This window comes from Artemia sp. Qi Xiang Cuo, chromosome 5 (genome assembly GCF_049724085.1).
Source record: "Artemia sp. Qi Xiang Cuo chromosome 5, ASM4972408v1, whole genome shotgun sequence".
Classification (NCBI taxonomy): domain Eukaryota; kingdom Metazoa; phylum Arthropoda; class Branchiopoda; order Anostraca; family Artemiidae; genus Artemia; species Artemia sp. Qi Xiang Cuo.
Window position 1 is genome coordinate 47,730,083 of NC_142798.1, and position 21,715 is coordinate 47,751,797.

At 34.4% G+C, this 21,715-nt stretch overlaps 1 protein-coding gene across 1 annotated transcript in view; it reads right to left on the reverse strand.

Moving 5' to 3' along the window:
- The window catches only part of CalpC (calpain C), a 277,295-nt gene that overhangs the window by 216,384 nt on the left and 39,196 nt on the right, over positions 1-21,715 (reverse strand). Inside the window, exon 2 of the mRNA XM_089089653.1 lies at positions 4,041-4,110. Coding sequence (XP_088945779.1) covers positions 4,041-4,110 — 70 coding nt within the window. The remainder of the gene's footprint in view (positions 1-4,040; positions 4,111-21,715) is intronic.

Below are 21,715 nucleotides of genomic sequence, written 5' to 3' on the forward strand. Positions count from 1 at the left end.
GATTGGACCATTATCACTACATTACACATGATGGTTATTACGAAATATGGAGATCGCGTAGCCTTAATTTCTACCGTATATTAAGAAGAAAACTAAGCGCGAGCGAGATTGAGACATTAGCACCTGGTCATGTGGGGGGAGGATGAGGAAAAATAATAGTCTTTTTGTACACTATTATACATTGAACAAAACTGATTTACTTGTTCGAATGAAGTCCTATTCCTACAAGTTAAGTTAGAATGAAAGAATGAGGTATACTGATAATGGTTTTACTCGGATCTGTAATAACATTTAAAATGAAAATGCGCAATAGGAGTCTAGCTCATAGCACTGTGCTTGATGGTCCCACACATTTCTATGATTATAATGTATATCTTCAGACAGAAAGGCGTAGTTTTGGTTCAAAAAATGAATCATTTGCATAACAATAGCTCTTAATAGAACTGTTTGAGTATGAACTCCAATTTTTTCGAATGGGATTATAGAAAATATTATCAAAACACATTACTCTGATTATAATGTATATCTTCAGTCAGAAAAATGTATTTTTTGTTCAAAAATTAACCATTTACGTAAAAAGTAGCTCTTAATAGAACTTTTTAAGTGTGAACTCCCATTTTTTTCAGAGGAAATTATAGAAAATACAGTCAAAACACACTTCTCTGTTTCAATTGTGTACATTTTCACTTTTTCTGATTCAAATGTGTGTCTTCAGTCAGAAAAGCGTAGTTTCGATTCAAAAATTAACCATTTCCATAGCAAAAGCTCTTAATAGAATGTGGGAACGAAGGGCCTCTGAGCCTTCTCCTTGGTGCAGATCCCCTTTATTTTCGATTCTGAGTATTTTTGGTTTTCCCTCTGAAATTGACTCCCCCTCCCCCTCCCCAGCCCTCAGAAATGTGGGAAAGGAGGGCCTCTGATCCTTCCCCTTGAGGCAGATCTCATTTATTTTAGATTCTGATTATTTTTCGTTTTCCCTCCAAAATTGACCCCCCACCTCTCCTGCCCCTCAGAAATGGGGGAACAAAGGGCCTCTGAGCCTTCCCCTTGAGGCAGATTCCCGTTTATTTTCGATTCGGAGTATTTTTGATTTTCCTTCCAAAATTGACCCCCCACCTCTCCTGCCCCTCAGAAATGGGGGAACGAAGGGCTTCTTAGCCTTCCCCTTGAGGCAGAGACCCGTTTATTTTCGATTCTGAGTATTTTTGGTTTTCCCTCCAAAATGGACCCCCCCTCCCCTGCCCTCAGAAATGGGGGAACGAAGGGCCTGAGCCTTCCCCTTGAGGCAGATCCCGTTTATTTTCGATTCTGAGTATTTTTGGTTTTCCCTCCAAAATTGACCCCCCCTCTCCTGCCCTTAGAACTGGGGTAACGAAGGTTCTCTGAGCCTTCCCCTTGAGGCAGATCCCATTTATTTTCGATTCTGAGTATTTTTGGTTTTCCCTCCAAAATTGACCTCCCCCCCCTCCCCCGCCCTCAGAAATGGGGGGACCAAGGGCCTCAGAGCCTTGCCCTTGAGGCAGATCCCATTTAATTTCAATTCTGGGTATTTTTGGTTTTCTCTCCAAAATTGACCCCCCCTCCCCTGCCCCCAGAAATGGGGGAACGAAGGGCCTCTGAGCCTTGCCCGTGAGGCAGATCCCATTTATTTTAGTTTCTGAGTTTTTTTGTCTTTCCCTCCAAAATTGACCCCCCCCCTCCCCTGCCCTCAGAAATGGGGGAACGAAGGGCCTCTGAGCCTTCCCCTTGAGGCAGATCTCGTTTATTTTCGAATCTGAGTATTTTTGGTTTTCCCTTCAAAATTGACCCTTCACGTTAAAAAATTATCCAATCACTAATTACCCCTTTTTTGCAAATGTCAATCAATGAATTCCGATTGTAAAAGCGTGTTTAATCATGTTACCTAACCCACAGTACAGCAATTTGATATGCGTAGCCTACTGCCAGGAGCCAGTGGGGGGGATCCTTGCTCGTAATTGCTAATCACCTTAACCCTTTTATCCATCGTCAAGTACATGTTCCAAAAATATTTTATTCAGAGATTTCACGTTAAAAAATTATCCATTCACTAATTACCCCTTTTTTTGCAAATTTCTATCAAACGCTAAGGAACGTAATCTCACCGAACATGTCAAACTGTTTCCACAGACTTCAAAAATGGAACTGTGGATAACACATGGGTGATTGACAGCTTTCCCTAAAAAACCTTTCCTAATAACCAGTCTCGTTGAAAAACTTGGAGTTGAAACAAATTTGTGCGGGGAATCCCCCGTTCATACGGTTATCTTTTTTGCAATGTTTAGGAACAGGCGGGGAATCCCCACTCATTTGGAATGGTACCAACAGGACATAAGCAAATAGCACATAGTATTATAACGTGTTTAATCACCTGTGGAGGTCCCATAAAATAACAATGGAAGGAGCATAAGACCATTTGAGAGGATACTCACTCTTTGAACAAGTGTATACAGGGTATAGAATCCAGACGACGCATTCTACTATTGACATGCATCCGGGAACTTTCTTCTGGGGAAAAAAGCTAAATTCCACATTTTTTTTATAGATAGGAGCTTGTATCGTAATTGCTTTTCGTTTTTGGGTTTCATTGATTTATTGATGCTGATTTGTGGTAGTTTCAGGCTTGGTAGATTATTTTATTTTGTTTTTGCTCATTTTTTGTTTAATGGAGTTCTTTACTTTTCTTTGAAAAACTTATTTTGTGGAAAAAGTTTTTTGAATGAATCAAAATAAAGGGCGGGAAGCCTACGATAAAGGGTTTTCGACCATGGTGATTCCAATGGTACGTTTTTTTTCAATCCGCTGCAATTTTCGGAAGATTTCAGCTTTTTTGGAAAGTTAGATAAATTTGTTTCCCCGATAAAATTCCACTATTAAGATAAACCATAATAAATAGTTTCAGCTGCATCAGCTTAAACTGGCTAGATTTTTATAACTAGACAATTTTTTTTTTCAAAACGCGTTTTAAACTTTCGGTTACATGGGCCGTGGAATGCTTTTTACTAGGTCGCAATTCTCGCTGCAATCTTGACAAGAAAAGAAAAAAAAACTTAGAGACATTATTCCAGAATTAATAATTCTTGCTAGAAATGGAACTACACGCAGCATGAAAGCAAGAACTGAAGTAGTTTGGTATTATGAGCTCCTACTGACCAATATCGTTATTATTTCAACTATCTTTGTTTTGTATACAAATCAGCTGCAACCGTAAAAGGAAATTACTTCTAATATAAAGTTTTATTACGAGGACCGTAAATCAAAAGGGAAAGTTAACAAAGTGGCAAAGGTTAAAAACACACCAAAAAAACTGCTTTTTCTTTCCTATCCTAGGAACTTTGAGATGACAGCTTGGTTAAGAAAATCCAATGCCAGTAATAAATGAAACAACTAACTATAGAGTTTTCGTATATGGCAACATGTCCGTGCAACAAGTAATTTAACCATATATTAAGGTTTGGTGTATATACACATTTTCCGAACGTGCGTTATTAAATTATTCTTAGTGGAAAATCTATTTGAAAGAGTAAAATTCAAACTTTTCTGAAACAGAGATTGGGATGAGCAAACTAAGATATATATATATATATATATATATATATATATATATATATATATATATATATATATATATATATATATATATATATATATATATATATATATATATATATATATATATATATATATATATATATATATATATATATATATATAAAATAATGCAGCATCGTAGTTTTTCTGCCAACAGCGAAACAGAATGATCCAGCGAGACGCGAGCATAGCCTCTTATTTTTTTATTTACTAATACAAATAAAGTTGAACACAACTTTATTGTTGTGGCTTGTCGCTTAATTGAGCCAAAAATAATTTTGATTTTTACCAAAGACAAGAATCTTAACACAACTGGAGCTATTAATTCATGGAAGATCTTTTAACAGTATAATATCTTTAAATAATAGATAGTAATTGCCACTTTCTAAAAAAAATCTCTCCAAAAACGAAATGCTGATTATTAGCCTCACCTAATTTTCCAGGTGTAACATCAAAAGGTCCTGGAGAATCCTTAAGGAATATTGGATTGTCATGGAGCTCCTAAAAAACGAAATACTTAACTTTAAGTAAAGCAAATTCTACTCAAGTATAAATAGATTAATTTTTACACTGATTGATTTTTACCCGTTTAAATTTGTCAGCATATGAAAAACCTTAAGTAAAGCAAAATAAATAGATTAATTTTTACACTGATTGATTTTTACCCGTGTTAATTTGTCAGCATATGAAAAACCGCATACTTTAAAAAAAGTTAATAATTCAAAATAATTCATAATTTAAATTCATTTTCATATTGAAAATTATCAGAAAATTCAACGTAACTGAAAAAACAGACATATCTTTTCAAGCTGCATTGTAAAAAATACGACGTCCTATATTTTTTACCAAGGTGAACGGTCGCGTTTTTCTTGTTTATTTTATTGCCCGTCTTGTTTTTACTGCTTCTTATCCCAATGGTGACAGTATAAAACTAGCGGCCATAGAATGCCGGAAGAGGACATCTTGCAAAAAAACTGATTCAAAATAAAAATTGCATATTTTTAAACATACCTGACAAGAAAGTACGAAGGGTTGAAACTCGATTGTACAACTATACGACATTCTACCAAGAAGAACGGTCACGGGAGCATTTTTTCTTGTTTTTTTCCTTTATTGTCTTTTTTAACTACTTCTATCCCGGTGGTGATAGTATCAAACCAGCGACCATAGAATATCGGAAGAGGAATCATTCGAACAAAAAATGATTCCAGAGAAAATTGCATACTTCTAGAAAAATAAATTATAATTCGAAAAAGTTCATTATTTAGATTCATTTGCATAATGAAAATTATCATAAAATTCAGCATACTTGAAAAGAACGGATGGAGGTTTAAAGCTCCATTGTCGGAAAATGCGATATTCTATATTTTATCTAGAGGAACGGTCACAGGGGCGTTTTTTTCTTGTTTATTTCATTTCTTGTCTTTTATTATTATTATTTTATTGTTTTACTGCTTCTTATCTCGGGAATTATAAACCAGCGACCATAAAATATCAGAAGAATACTAACTCCGACAAAAATTTAAATATAAAGAGCCTTTTTAAGAGTCAAACGTGATCTCAGAGGGCAACAAACACTCCCCCCCCCCAACCCTTTTCCCCAAATATATCCGACAAAAATTTTGAGATGGCCATTTCGTTCAAAATAATCCAAAGAGAAAATAACTATGCCTCTGGGGATGACTTACCCCAACAAAGCTCCTGGGGCAAGGGTTGTAAGTTCTGCAAGTTGCCCATTGTTAACATATACGGTTTGTATGAAAGGGGTGGTCAATTTGGAGGGAGCTCATTCCTTTGTAAATCTAAAGTTCTAGTATTTTCCCTTTTTAAGAGTCACAGGGAGCAAAGGGCAATCAACCTCCGCCCACGCCTTTTTTCCAAATACATCTGATCAAAACTTTGAGATAGCCCTTTTGTTCAAAATGGTTCAAAGGTCAAGTAGCTAAGGCTCCGAGTTTGGCAGCCTCCCTCCCCCCAAAAAAACCCGCTTGGCAAGGGCTGTAAGTTATGCAAGCTGCCCGTTGTTAACATATAAGGTTTTTACGGAAGGGGTGGTCGTAGAAACTCTGGAGGAGCCTCAATCGATTAGAAGTCGAAACTTCTAGTTCCTTTTAAAGGGTCAAAAGTGATTGGAGGGCAAGTAGAACCACTCTTCCTTGTCCTTGTTAGGCGCCCCCTCTTCTCAACACTGATCATAATTTCCGAGTTGCAACTTTGTTCAAACTAGTCAAAAGGTCTAATAGTTGTACTTCCAGGGATACCAAGTCCCTCATTCCTCCGGGGCAAAGATTGTAAATTATTCAATTTGCCCTTTGTTTACATGCAGGATGTATTATTAGGAAAAGGAGAAATATTTGATCCTAGGTGTCCGAAAAGGCTAAGAGTAGTAAGAGAGGTGCTGATTTCAGTCCTACGCCTGAGGCATGAATATACAGTGTAGTTTAACCGGTACATTGACTTACCAGGGTCAGTCACCTGTAGCTTGTTTAGTAGGTTTTTTTTTTTTTTTTTAACTTGGCAACGTATAATATACGAATTTTAACCATACGCCTGAGGCATGAATATACAGTGTAGTCTAACCGGTACATTGGCTTGTCAGGGTCAAGCACCTATTACTACGAACGATACTTGTCCTACCAGACGGGAGGTTTTTTTTCTGTTTTTGTTGTCAATTACACAATGAATGTAGGTCGTGAGTTCACATACACATTCTTAAAACTACACGTGATTAAACACGTTATAAAACTACGTTTCAACTCCAATTTTTTTTTTTCAATCAGAGTGGGTTTTTGTTCGATCTGACACCTGTTTTTTAGGCAGCCAATCAGAGCATTGGTTAACAATTCGTAATTTAAAACCTGTATAAAGTGTTAATGCTATGGAATTCAATTTTCATTATGTATTAGCATATCGAGCATAGTAAACTGGATTCTATTAACTCTGAAGCAATGGATATTTCTATTTTCAATGTGAGTACACATTCATTCTTTATTTAATAAAAAAAAAATCGTTTTACTAGTAAATTCAAATTTCAGGGGGTATTTAGCCCCCCCCCCCCTCCCACAACACAAAGCTTAAAATATGATGCGTATATTCGATAGAAACGGCAAAGCATGCTTTTTTCTATTATGTAAAACAAAAAACTCCGTTTTTCATTGCTCTGTTAGACACATAATTCTGTAGTTTTAGTTCTTTTTCGTTCAAAAGAATTCTTTCCCAACCTCGCATTTAAAATGTACTATCTTCTTCCGCTCTAAATAAAGCCATCTGTGTTTAACATGTTACCAAAGAGGGGATGATTTCAAAACAACATTCCGCTCCAACCCGGATCTAAGTACTCTAGCTGTTATCGGGCTGATGTGATCTTTTCGCGGTATGCGTCGTATCGGGATTAAGAAAAAAAAAGACGGATATATCCGATTCAAGGCTCATTGACAAAAGAGTTTGTTTTCTGACCAAATTAGACAGATATTTTTCAATTGTATTTGATGAAAGTAAAAGGATTTCATAGATGATTAAGAGGCTTTTATAAAAATATATGACAGGGAAGAGGGCAATGAATCAATTCTAACACAGTTTTTCTTTACTTGGTATCCGTTAAAAACGAAATTTTTGTGTTAAATAAGTAATTCTTGTATCATTTAAAAGAGCTTTACGGGGTTTGAGAGAGACTCTGTTCCCTGATTCCGTGTGGTTAGAGGGGGTTCTTTGTGCAGACTAATTTTTCTTCTGTAAAAAAAGGGAATTGTTTTTTTCCATGCTAAATTTTGCCTCCTTTTTAAGGAAAAGGATTCTTGTTGTCAATTTTAAATAGTTTAGAAAAAAAAATTAACATGAAATGGCTGAAAAGTGTTTTGAGGGAGTTGAGTTGCACGAGGCTTGACTTGCACGTGGGTTCAGTTACATGCGGATTCAGTTACACGGGGATTAGTTAAATGGGGTCGAGTAGCACGGAGGTTCAGTTGTACAGGGTTTCGGTTATACAGGGGTTCAGTTGCACGGGGGGTATCTGCTATAAAAAACACTTCATTCTAAACAAATACGAACATTTTGAAAAGCAGACAAAAAATTGGACACTATAATCAGAATTATTTGATTAACATTTAAAAAGGGGTAATGAGATATGTGATCTGTATAATACACTAGTGATGTTTGATAAGTATTGTCAATTTAAAATAGGATCTAACGTTTCCTTCGTTCCCCCATTTCTGAGGGCAGGGAGGGGTCAATTTTGGAGGGAAAACATCTGCATCAAGGGGAAGGCTCAGAGACCCTTCGTTCCCACATTTCCGAGGGCAGGGGAGGGGGAGAAGGTGATAGTATTCCAATAAAAAAATTCAAGCATAATAGAATTTATGCTCCTAGTGGAAGCTCGTAAAGCCCTTCCCCCTCCCCGCACTAGGATTATTGCCTGGCTCTACCTCTAAAGAAATAGAATTAATGTGATAGTATTCCGATACAATAAGTCAAGTATAATAGAATTGATGCTCCTAGTGGAACCTCGTAAAACCCGTCCCCCTCTCCCGCACTAGGATTATTGCCTAGCTGTGACAATGGATATTACCTGAGCTTTTAACTTCTATAGTAGGGTTCTCTGATGGTGTGATTTTCATTAAAGTTCTATGAGTTTTAGAGGGTGTTTCCCCCTTTTTCGAAAACAAGGCAAATTTTTCTCAGGCGCGTAACTTTTGACTGGTATAGCTAAACTTGATGAAACTGATATATTTGAAATCACAAGGATTCGCTCTTTACGCTAAAGTTTTTTATTGTTTAAAAAAAAATAAAGTTGTGAGACAGGGTCAAACTTTAGCGTAAAGAGCGAGGCGTTGAGGAGGGGACAGTCCCTTTCATATAGGGAATAATTTCTGTTCGTTTTAAGTTTTAATGTCGCTCCTTACTTTCAGTTTTAAAAAACTTGTTTTTTTTATTTAATTTCTGATCGTTTTTAGTTAATGCAGATTTTATTTGCATACAAATTTTACTTTTCTTTTGCTAAATCGATCTCTTTACAAATTAACTTACGTAACTAACTTCTATATTCGTGTATTTTTCTTCTGGCAAAAAAAATAAAAAGTTGCAGATTTTTGCAGATATGAGCTTGAAACCTATGTAATAGTTTTCTGATACGCTGAATCTGACGGTGTGATTTTCATTAAAATTCATTCACTTGTAGGGGGTGTTTCCCCCCTCTTTAAAAAAAATAAAAAATAAAAAATCGGGTAAATTTTTCTCAGGCTCGTAGCCTTTGATGAGTAATACTAAACTTAAATAAATTTATATATTTAGAATCAGCATAATAAACACATTCTTTTGATACATTTATTAACATCAAAATTCCGTTTTTAAAAGTTTGGATTACTATTGAACCGTATCGCTTGTTTTTTTATTGTTTTTTTTTCTATTATGTATATGTTATTATGTATATGAGGGGGGAGGGTTACCCCCCTATTCAATACCACACTCTTTAATTTAAAAGTTTAAAAAAAAAATTTTATTCAAAACGCTCATAATCACACATGCTGTGTTAATTAGAATATACATCTCTTTTGAAAGCGCTAAAAAAAAAAATGTAGCTTAAAGAGCGAGGTATTGACTTTGGGGAGAACCCCCTCACATACATTATAGTTTCTGTTCGTTTCTGATGGTGTTATTTTCATTAAAAACCCCTTTTTCTTCTGAGGCTTGGAGCATTTGGTGGGTAGATATTAAACGTAATGATAAACAAAAAATTAGCAAAAATAACATCAAATAATCTACCAATCATGAAACTGCCACAAATCATTCCGTGTGATTTTTTCTTTACATGGTTTAAGTGTTTTCGGGGAGATGGGTTGATTGCAAGAAGGATGTATTAGTGTAGTTATAGTGGAGGGCGAGTTGCTAGCGAAAACCCCGTGTGGATGAGTTTAAATAAAACTTTTTAACAAGAAATAGCTGAAAAGTGTTTTGGGGGGGATGGGTTGATTGGCAGAAGGATGTATTAGCGAAGTTAAAGTGGAGGGCGAGTTGCTAGCGAAAAATCTAAGCTAATAACGGTTTTTGACCGTAAACTCAAATTTTTTGTAAGAAAATCATGGAAAATACAATTCGTTGGTTCATAGGTGAAACTTAAGTCCAGGTATGGATCGAAAAATAAACTATTTCTGTAGAATCTGAGCTAATAAGGGTTTTCGACCATAAACTCTAGTTTCCTGTAAGAAAATTATGCAAAATACAATTCTCTTGTTCAAATGTGAAAGTTAGGTCCATTCTCTGGTTCAAATGTGGAAAAACCCGTGTGAATGAGTTAAAATAGAAAATTTTTAACAAGAAATGACTGAAAAGTGTTTTGGGGGAGATGGGTTGATTGGCAGAAGGATGTATTAGCATAGTTGTAGTGGAGGCCGAGTTGCTAGCGAAAAACCCGTGTGGATGAGTTTAAATAAACAATTTTAACAAGAAATGGCCGAAAAGTGTTTTGGGAGAGATGGGTTGATTGGCAGAAGGATGTATTAGCGAAGTTATAGTGGAGGGCAAGTTGCTAGTGAAAAATCTAAGCTAATAAGGGTTTTTGACCGTAAACTCTAGTTTCCTGTAAGAAAATTATGGAAAATACAATTCTCTCGTTCAAATTTGAAACTTAGGTCAATTCTCTGGTTCAAATGTGAAACTTAAGTCCAGTTTCGGATACTCGTAATAATGAGGACTGATGGTTCTAATTCAATATTTTTTTTTTTCATAAAAACAAACTTTTTTTTTTTAAACTTCGAAATTATTCAACTTAATTTTTTTTTGTATGTATCTTAAAATGACAAAATATGCTTATGGCTCTAACAATTGTACTCTGTGATTGGTCAGAGACACAATGTTGCTTTCCCACTGGTATTCTATGTCCGGATATCGACACTACCTAGTCTATTGCATGTATTAAATCAGTATTTTTTACGCAGTAGCACGATAGACACATAAGTCATATCTTTTAAAAAAGTGAAGATGGATCATTTTAATAAAGTGTGTTCACATGTCAATGTTATTGTAGCATTGATTGCTGACAAGGAGAAGTATTTAAAATATGAAAGAAGTAAAAATGGTAGCACTATTAGAAATGTATGTGTGCATTGTCATGACAGTAAGGAATTTAATTTCTTTGGAGTACCAAAAAATTCAACTCTTCTTATGGTGGATATGCAAGAGTGAGATATCCAGAGATGATAGCACTCAAAGAAAATGCCAACATAAAAATAATAGTTGATGAAGAGGGACATCTTCTTGCCAGTGCTTGTGGTAACATGCTACCTATTGTTGCACCCCATCGTCAACATTCGAGTATTAGCATTCAACGACAGATCAAAGAAGACATGCATACTCTTCTACTAATATCATTAACCATACCTTGTCTACGTGTCGAAACTGTTACCTTTGTAAAAATAATGTTGTGATAGACAGTGAAATTGCCGAAAAATAAAAAGAGCATTGGCAGAAAATATCACTAAGGAAAATAAGGATGAATAGATGAAAAACAAAGTGCCAGCAAACTTCACAGCCATTAAACAAACAATTAATGAACCAAATAATAACAAAGATGAAATGCATATTGAAAATGTGGATGACCCCCATAAGAAATGTGTTTACATGCTAGTGTTATTTTAGCATTGAATGCTGACAAGGAGAAGTATTTGAACTATGAAACTAGTACAAGTTGTAGCACTATCATAAACATATGCTTGTGTTTTCCTGACAATATGGTATTATTTTTTCATGGTGCACCAAAAAAGTTCAGTTAAGCAACTTGTATATTGGCAGAAGTGTCGGTTCCAGAGATTTGTGTGATCGAATGAACTTTTAGCAGCAAAATTCTATCTGATGACGAGGGGTTATCTTCATGCTAGTGCAATAGGTAACATGCTACCTATTGATAGAACCTTTCGTCGGCTTTTAGGTATTAGCATTCAAATGAAAGCAAAGGGGAAAAGAAAGGCCTACTCTGCTACTAATATCTTAAACCATATCATGTCTACGTGCCGAAACTGTTACCTGTGTGAAAATAATGTGATAATAGACAGTGAAATTGCCAGAAAAATAAACAGTGTATTGTCAGAAAAAATCACTATGGAATATAAAGATGAAACGATGAAAAACAAAGCACCAGCATACGTTACTGACATTGATAAAACAGTCAATGAATCAAATAATACCAAAGACGAGAAGCATATTGAACCTGCTCATGAGACACCAGTAAAAATTGTGTATGATTCAAAATGGAATAATTATTATTCTACTGATTACGAACTAAGAAAAGACAATAACTACAATATCAAGAGAGAACATGATGAACTATTTTATGGAACAGATTCAAAATGTCCAAAGTTAATCATTGATATTAATAATGTATCATAATATATTTTTGTATTAATATTCTACATAACACTATTTCATTATAAATATTACATTGTTATGTATTCATTATTTTTTAGAGTAAGCTAGCATATCAAGCGTTTAGAATGTCTATTAAAACATCGACGATGTAAGAAAAGGAATTTGCGTACATCTATTGTCAGACACATGGGATAACATTGTCAAAATCTAGGTATCAGAATGAAAAATTGTAGGTAAGTAAGTAAGCAAGCAAGTAAGTAAGGAAGTAAGTAAGTAAGTAAGTAAGTAACAAGAAGTCACCTCTTGGATACGCAATACACAATATGGAAATATCATTTAAGAAATTATGAAAAAATTGTAAGCAAGTAACAAACTCTTTCCTGAAGTCACCTCTTGGATACACAATGCAGAAACTTCATTTATGAAACTATGAAAAAATTGTAAGTAAGTTACAAATTCTTTCTTGAAGTCACCTCTTGGATACAAAATATAAAAATTTCATTAAAGAAATTATGAAAAAATTGTAAGTAAGTAGCAAATTCTTTCTTGAATTCACCTGTTGGAAAAACAAAAAGACATTTCGTTCAAGAAATTATGACAAAATTCTAAGTAAGTAACAAACTCTTTATTGTTTTCACGAGTTAGATATACGATGTAGAAATTTAATTCAAGAAATTATGAAAAAAATTCTCAGTAAGTAACAATTTCTTTCTTGAAGTCAACTCCTGGATATACAATACGAAAATTTCATTCAAGAAATTATGAAAATATTTGTAAGTAAGTAACAAACTCTTTATTGATTTCACCTCTTGGATACAGATACTTCATTCAAGAAATTATGAAAAAAAGCAAGTAAGTAACTTTTTTTTTCTCTTTATCACAAACAATTTTCACTTAGCTACACGATGTAGAAATTTAATTCAAGAAATTATGAAAAAATTTTCAGTAAGTAACAATTTCTTTCTTGAAGTCAACTCTTGGATACACAATACGGAAATTTCATTCAAGAAATTATGAAAATATTTGTAAGTAAGTAACAAACTCTTTATTGATTTCACCTCTTGGATACAGATACTACATTCAAGAAATTATGAAAAAATCGCAACTAAGTAACTTTTTTTTTTCTCTTTATCAAAAAAAATTTTCACTTAGCTAAGCGATGTAGAAATTTAATTCAAGAAAGTATTAAAAAATTCTCAGTAAGTAACAATTTATTTATTGAAGTCAACTCTTGGATAAACAATACGGAAATTTCATTCAAGAAATTATGAAAATATTTGTAAGTAAGTAACAAGCTCTTTATTGATTTCACCTCTTGAATATACAGTACAGATACTTCTTTCAAGAAACGGGATTAAACACGTTTTGAAACTCCATACTATTTGCATGCCTTTCCTTGGTACCTTTCCAAACGAGCGGGGTCTCCCCACTGATTCCTAAACATTGCAAAAAAGTGAGCAGTACGAAAACACCACGTTTTCAAGCAGACTGGTTTTTTAGACAACACACCCACAGAGATGACACACACATAGAGACGAGACACACACAGACACGACACACAAACAGAGTCACGTTTTGAAAATACATGCTATTTGCATGCCTTTCCTTGGCACCTTTCCAAACGAGCGGGGATTCCCCACTGGTTCCTACACATTGCAAAAAAGTGAGCAGTACGAAAACCCCACGTTTTCAACCAGACTGGTTTTTTTGACAACACACCCACAGAGATGACACACACATAGAGACGACACACCCACACACCCGACCCACAACCATATACTTAGCGACACAGAAATCCAACCAGTGGGTTGTATATAGTTACACAGCCAGGGCCCCCCCCCTCTAAGTGACCAATCGACAACCCAACTTTTTGGATATCTCTCTGTTGTAAAATGTTGGTAAAAATATTGAATCTGACACTTTTTTTGAATCGGTAACAGCAAGTGGTCTTCTACCCACAATTTTTACCCCAGTAGAGTCGATCCTGTGAGATAAACTTCAACAATAAATTACAACAATTTTGTATACACTTACCTGGGAAATGACCAGTCCACAAATATAGTATTTTAGGATATGTCAGACCATTTTACTATTTAATTGTCTCAACCTTCGCAACCACAACCTCTACGGTCTAGAATTAATATCCCAACACCTACTCGAAACTACAGTTCTGCAAATATAAACCATTTCATTGATTGCCTAAGAACCACTGACTGGTCCGATGTCTTAAATTGTCACGAGGTAAATTCTGCCACAAATGGTTTTGCGCAAAGGCTAAGTGAGATTATCCATTCAACTTTTCCTATTCATAAACCTAACCGGAAAAATATCCCTATTTGCCCCTGGATGTCACATAGCCTCATTGTCTCCTCATATCGTAAAAACAAATTATATAAGTTAGCCTGTAAGACCCGTAGTGATATTGGCCTATCTAATTATAAACATTATAAAAACTTATACACTAAACTCATCCGTGAAGCGAAGAAACATTATTATTATACAAAAATTCTCAATTGCAAAGGAAATCTGAAAAAGATATGGTCCACCATTAATGATATACTTTCAAAAAATAGAAAATCAAAGTCTATACCTATTCGCCTTAAAGACACAAATGGTAGATTAATTGACCCTTTACATGCACCTGATGCATTTAATAATTATTTTTTGAATGTTCCTCATACTGACTCCCGCTCCTCCTCACAGGCTGTATTCCCTTGCTTCAATTTTAGATCCATGTTTTGCTTCCCAACTGATAGCAATGAGGTACTTCAAATCATCGGTTCTCTCCCTAATAGTTTTACTCCTGACTGTCTTGGATTAAGTAATAAGCTCCTGAAGACCATATCTCCTTTTGTGTATGAGCCCATCAAGCATATTCCCAGCCTATCTTTAACCCACGGAGTTTTCCCTGATTTACTAAAGTCAGCCATTGTTATTCCAGTTCTTAAAAAGGGCAATCCAACTGAGATAGGTAATTATCGTCCAATCTCAATTCTTCCTGTTATATCCAAAGTGCTCGAGAGAATCATCTTCAGACGTCTGTCTCCCTTTCTGTTTGACAGTCAGCATTCCGTATCCTTGATTTCTCCTCACCAATATGGCTTAAGGCCGAAATTCTCAACTTCTCATGCTCTAATTGACGCCAAACAGTTCATACGCTCACAACTCGACCTTAAAAAAACTGTATTGGGCTTATTTTTGGATTTTTCTAAGGCCTTTGATACGGTTGATCATAGTATTTTAGTAAGTAAATTAAATAGCTACGGTGTTCATGGTGTTCCCCTCTCTTGGTTTGATTCTTATCTATCTGGAAGGGTACAGAGTGTGAGCCTGGGTGGAGTATCCTCTCAGCCCTTACCTGTTCGGAGGGGTGTCCCGCAAGGCTCCGTTCTAGGCCCTATTTTATTTCTCCTATATATCAATGATCTTGTTATAGACCTGGGCCCTTCAGTGTATCCTGTATTATTTGCTGATGACAGCAACTTCTTCATCACTGGCACCAATCTACCATTGGCAGTAACCTCTGCCCAAGTCCTTCTGAACAGAGTCCAGGCGTGGTGCCTTACGAATAACATGACCATTAATAGCAAAAAAAATCAAATAGTGTTATTCAGAACCCCCTACAACAAAGACGTTATTCGACCTGCTTTTGGTCTCAGGTACTCCTCCGACATCATCCCACAAGTGGATGTTGCCAAGTTTCTTGGTGTATTTATTGACTCATACTTGTCATTCTCTAATCATATTTCTTACATCACAGCAATAATTTTGAGACAAGTAGCTATGATTAACCGTGTGAATTATTTTCTTCCTCCTGACATCCTAGTTACCCTCTATTATTCCTTTATTTTTCCTTACCTTTCTTATTGCGGATCAGTTTGGGGAAATAAAAAACGGTCCTTCACTAAAAAACTCAAATTTGCCCAAAACCGTACCATTAAAGCAGTTTTTCGGCTTCTCCGTCTATATCCAACTCGTGATTTGTATTCAGATTTTGGCATAGCTCCACTTGATCAAATCATATAAAAACTAAACTTATCGCTTGCTTACTCTGCTTTCCACAATAATCTTCCACCTCAACTCCTAACCTATTATAATATTAATAATTCGGAAGCCCATTGTCTCCGTTCACCCAATAGAGCCTTTAAAATTCCTAAATGCGTTTCTAGTGCTGCCCAGCAATCTCCCATTTACAAATCTATTATTCAATGGAACAAAATTCCCTCCAGTGTTGAACTAGCCACAAGTTTCTGCAAGTTGTATAAAAATGTAACAAAACTTGATGGTATAATTTAATATTTCCATTTTTAACAAATTTGCTCTAATTAGCCATGTTTTATTCTTCTATTTTTTTCTCTTTCAGTGTTACTTTAATTTTTTTTTCTCTTGGTCCTTAACAAGTTATCTTCTAGGATCTTTATTGTTATTAATGTTTGTGTTATGTTTTTATTCGAATAAATTGAATTGAATTGAATTGAATAAAGAGAAAAAAAAAGTTACTTACTTGCGTTTTGTTCATAATTTCTTGAATGAAGTATCTGTATCCAAGAGATGAAATCAATAAAGAGTCTGTTACTTACTTACAAATATTTTCATAATTTCTTGAATGAAATTTCCGTATTGTGTATCCAAGAGTTGACTTCAAGAAGGAAATTGTTACTTACTGAGAATTTTTTCATAATTTCTTGATTTAAATTTCTACATCGTGTAGCTAAGTGAAAATTTTTTGTGATAAAGAGAAAAAAAAAGTTACTTACTTGCTTTTTTTCATAATTTCTTGAATGAAGTATCTGTATCCAAGAGGTGAAATCAATAAAGAGTTTGTTACTTGCTTACAACTTTTTCATAATTTCCTGAATGAAATTTCCGTAGTGCGCATACAAGAGGACTTCAAAAAAGAAATTGTTACTTACTGAGAATTTTTTTTCATAGTTTCTTGAATTTAATTTCTACATCGTATATCTAACTCGTGAAAACATTAAAGAGTTTGTTACTTACTTAGAATTTTGTCATAATTTCTTGAACGAAATGTCTTTTTGTTTATCCAACAGGTGAATTCAAGAAAGAATTTGCTACTTACTTACAATTTTTTCATAATTTCTTTAATGAAATTTCTGTATTGTGTATCCAAGAGGTGACTACAAGAAAGAATTTGTTACTTACTTACAATTTTTTCATACTTTCTTAAATGAAGATTTTGCATTGTTTATCCAAGAGGTGACTTCAGGAAAGAGTTTGTTACTTGCTTACATTTTTTTCATAATTTCTTAAATGATATTTCAATATTGTGTTTTGCGTCTCAAATAGGTGACTTCTTGTTACTTACTTACTTACTTACTTCCTTACTTACTTGCTTGCTTACTTACTTACCTACAATTTTTCATTCTGATACCTAGATTTTGACAATGTTATCCCATGTGTCTGACAATAGATGTACGCAAATTCCTTTTCTTACATCGTCGATGTTTTAATAGACATTCTAAACGCGTGATATGCTAGCTTACTCTAAAAAATAATGAACACATAACAATGAAATATTTTTAATGAAATAGTGCTATGTAGACTTTTAATACAAAATATATTATGATAAATTATTATTATAACTGATCAACTTTTGACATTTTGAATGTTCCATAAGATAGTTCGCAATGTTCTCTCTTGATATTGTAGATATTGTCTTCTCTTAGTTCGTAATCAGTAGAATAATCATTATTCCATTTTGAGTCATACACAATTTTTACTGGTGTCTCATGAACAGGCTCAATATGCTTTTCGTCTTTGGTATTATTTGATTCATTGACTGTTTGATCAATGTCAATAACGTATGCTGGTGCTTTGTTTTTCATCGTTTCATCTTTATATTCCATAGTGATATTTTCTGACAATACCCTTTTTATTTTTTTGGCAATTTCACTGTCTATTATCACATTATTTTTACACAGGTAACAGTTTCGGCACGTAGACAAGATATGGTTTAAGATATTAGTAGCAGAGTAGGCCTTTCTTTTCCCCTTAGCTTTCATTTGAATGCTAATACCTAAAAGCCGAGGAAAGGTTCTATCAATAGGTAGCATGTTACCTATTGCACTAGCATGAAGATACTCCTCATCATCAACTATTATTTTTATGTTGGGATTCTCTTTGAGTACTAACATCTCTGGAAATGATAATTTCCCATATCCGCCATTTGTATAATTGAATTATTTTGGTATTCCAAAGAAATTTAATTCCAAAGTGTCATGACAACGCACGCATACATTTCCGATAGTGCTATCACTTGTACTTGTTTCATAGTTCAAATACTTCTCCTTGTCAGCATTCAATGCTACAATAACACTAGCATGTGAACACATTTCTAATGGGGGGTCATCCACATGTTCAATATGCACTTCATCTTTGCTAGTATATGGTTCATTAATTGTTTGATTAATGGTAGTGACGTTTGCTGGCACTTTGTTTTTCATTGATTAATCTTTATATTCCTTAGTGATATTTTAAGACAATGAACTTTTTATTTTTAAGGCAATTTAACTGTCTATTAAAACATTATTTTTACAAAGGTAACAGTTTCGACACGTAGACAAGGTATGGTTTATGATATTAGTAGAAGAGTATGCATGTCTTCTTTTGATCTTCCGTTGAATGCTAATACCCGAAAGTTGACGATGGGGTGTATCAAGAGGTAGCATGTTACCACAAGCACTGGCAAGAAGATGTCCCTCTTCATCAACTATTATTTTTATGTTGGCATTTTCTTTGAGTGCTATCATCTCTGGATATCTACTCTTGCATATCCACCCTAACAGGAGTGGAATTTTTTTTGTACTCCCAAGAAATTAAATTACTTACTGTCATGACAATGCACACATACATTTCCAATAGTGCTACCATTTTTACTTCTCTCATAGTTTAAATACTTCTCCTTGTCAGCATGCTATGCTACAATAACATTGTCATGTGAACACACTTTACTAAAATGCTCCATCTTCACTTTTTTAAAAGATATGACTTATGTGTTTATCGTTCTACTGCGTAAAAAATACTGATTTAATACATGCAATAGACTAGGTAGTGTCGATATCCGGACATAGAATACCAGTGGGAAAGCCATATTGTGTCTCTGACCAATCACAGAGTACAATTGTTAGAGCCGTAAGCATATTTTGTAATTTTAAGATACATAAAAAAAAAAATAAAGTTGAATAATTTCTAATATTAAAAAAAAATAGTTTTTTTTTATGAAAAAAAAATATTGAATTAGAACCATCAGTCCTCATTATTACGAGTATCCGAAAATTGACTTAAGTTCACATTTGAACCAGAGAATTGACCTAAGTTTCAAATTTGATCGAGAGACTTGTATTTTCCATAATTTTCTTACAGGAAACTAGAGTTTATGGTCAAAAACCCTTATTAGCTCAGATTCTACAGAAATATTTTATTTTTCAATCCATACCTGGAATTAAGTTTCACCTATGAACCAACGAATTGTATTTTCCATAATTTTCTTACAAAAAACTAGAGTTTACGGTCAAAAACCCTTATTAGCTTAGATTTTTCACTAGCAACTTGCCCTCCACTATAACTTCGCTAATACATCCTTCAGCCAATCAACCCATCTCCCCCAAAACACTTTTCGCCATTTCTTGTTAAAATTTTTTATTTCAACTCAACCACACAGGTTTTTCGCTAGCAACTCGGTCTCCACTATAACTATGCTAATACATCCTTCTGCCAATCAACCCATCTCCCCCAAAACACTTTTCAGTCATTTCATGTTAAAAAATTTCTATTTCAACTCATTCACTCGGGTTTTTCCCCATTTGAACCAGAGAATGGACCTAAGTTTCACATTTGAACGAGAGAATTGTATTTTGCATAATTTTCTTACAGGAAACTAGAGTTTATGGTCAAAAACCCTTATTAGCTCAGATTCTACATAAATAGTTTATTTTTCGATCCATACCTGGACTTAAGTTTCACCTATGAGCCAACGAATTGTATTTTCCATAATTTTCTTACAAAAAACTAGAGTTTACGGTCAAAAACCCTTATTAGCTTAGATTTTTCGCTAGCAACTCGCCCTCCACTATAACTTCGCTAATACATCATTCTGCCAATCACCCCCTCCCCCCCCCAAAAAAAACACTTTTCAGCCATTTCTTGTTAAAATTTTTTATTTAAACTCATCCACACGGGGTTTTCGCTAGCAACTCGCCCTCCACTATAACTACACTAATACATCCTTCTTGCAATCAACCCATCTCCCCCAAAACACTTATACCATGTAAAGAAAAAATCACACGGAATGATTTGTGGCAGTTTCATGATTGGTAGATTATTTGATGTTATTTTTGCTAATTTTTTGTTTATCATTACGTTTAATATCTACCCACCAAATGCTCCAAGCCTCAGAAGAAAAAGGGATTTTGAATGAAAATCACACCATCAGAAACGAACAGAAATTATAATGTATGTGAGGGGGTTCTCCCCCAAGTCAATACCTCGCTCTTTACGCTAGAATTTTTTTTTTAGTGCTTTCAAAAGAGCTATCTATTATAATTAAAACGGCCTTTGTGATTCAGGGGGGTTTGAATAATTTTTTTTTTTTACTTTTAACGTAAAGAGTGTGGTATTGACTAAGGGGAGAACCCTCCCCCTCATATACATAATAACATACACATAATAGAAAAAAAAACAATAAGAAAACAAGCGATACGGCTCAATAGTAATCCAAACTTTTAAAAACGGAATTTTGATGTTAATAAATGTATCAAAAGAATGTGTTTATAATTCTGAAACTAAATATATAAATTTATTTAAGTTTAGTATTACTCATCAAAGGCTACGAGCCTGAGAAAAATTTACCCGATTTATTTTTTTATTTTTTTTAAGAGGGGGGAAACACCCCCTACAAGTGAATGAATTTTAATGACAATCACACCGTCAGATTCAGCGTATCAGAAAACTCTATTACATAGGTTTCAAGCTCATATCTGCAAAAATCTGCAACTTTTTATTTTTTTTGCCAGAAGAAAAATACACGAATATAGAAGTTAGTTACGTAAGTTAATTTGTAAAGACACCCATTTAGCAAAAGAAAAGTAAAATTGGTATGCAAATAAAAACTGCATTAACTAAAAAACGATCAGAAATTAAATTAAAAAAAAACAAGTTTTTTAAAACTGAAAGTAAGGAGCGACATTAAAACTTAAAACGAACAGAAAGTATTCCCTATATGAAAGGGACTGCCCCCTTCTCAACGCATCGCTCTTTACACTAAAGTTTGACCTTGTCTCACAAATTTATTTTTTTTTTACAAAAAAAAACTTTAGTATAAAGAGCGAATCATTATGATTTCAAATATATCAGTTTCATCAGGTTTAGCTATACCGGTCAAAAGTTACGTGCCTGAGAAAAATTTGCCTTGTTTTCGAAAAAGGGGGAAACACCCTCTAAAACTCATAGAATTTTAATGAAAATCACACCATCAGAGAACCCTACTATAGAAGTTAAAAGCTCAGGTAACATCCATTGTCACATCTAGGCAATAATCCTAGTGCGGGAGAGGAGGAAGGGTTTTACGAGGTTCCACTCGGAGCATAAATTCTATTATACTTGACTTATTGTATCGGAATACTATCACCTTAATTCTCTGTATTTAGAGGTACATCCAGGCAATAATCCTAGCGCGGGGAGGGGGAAGGGCTTTACGAGCTTCCACTAGGAGCATAAATTCTATTGTGCTTGA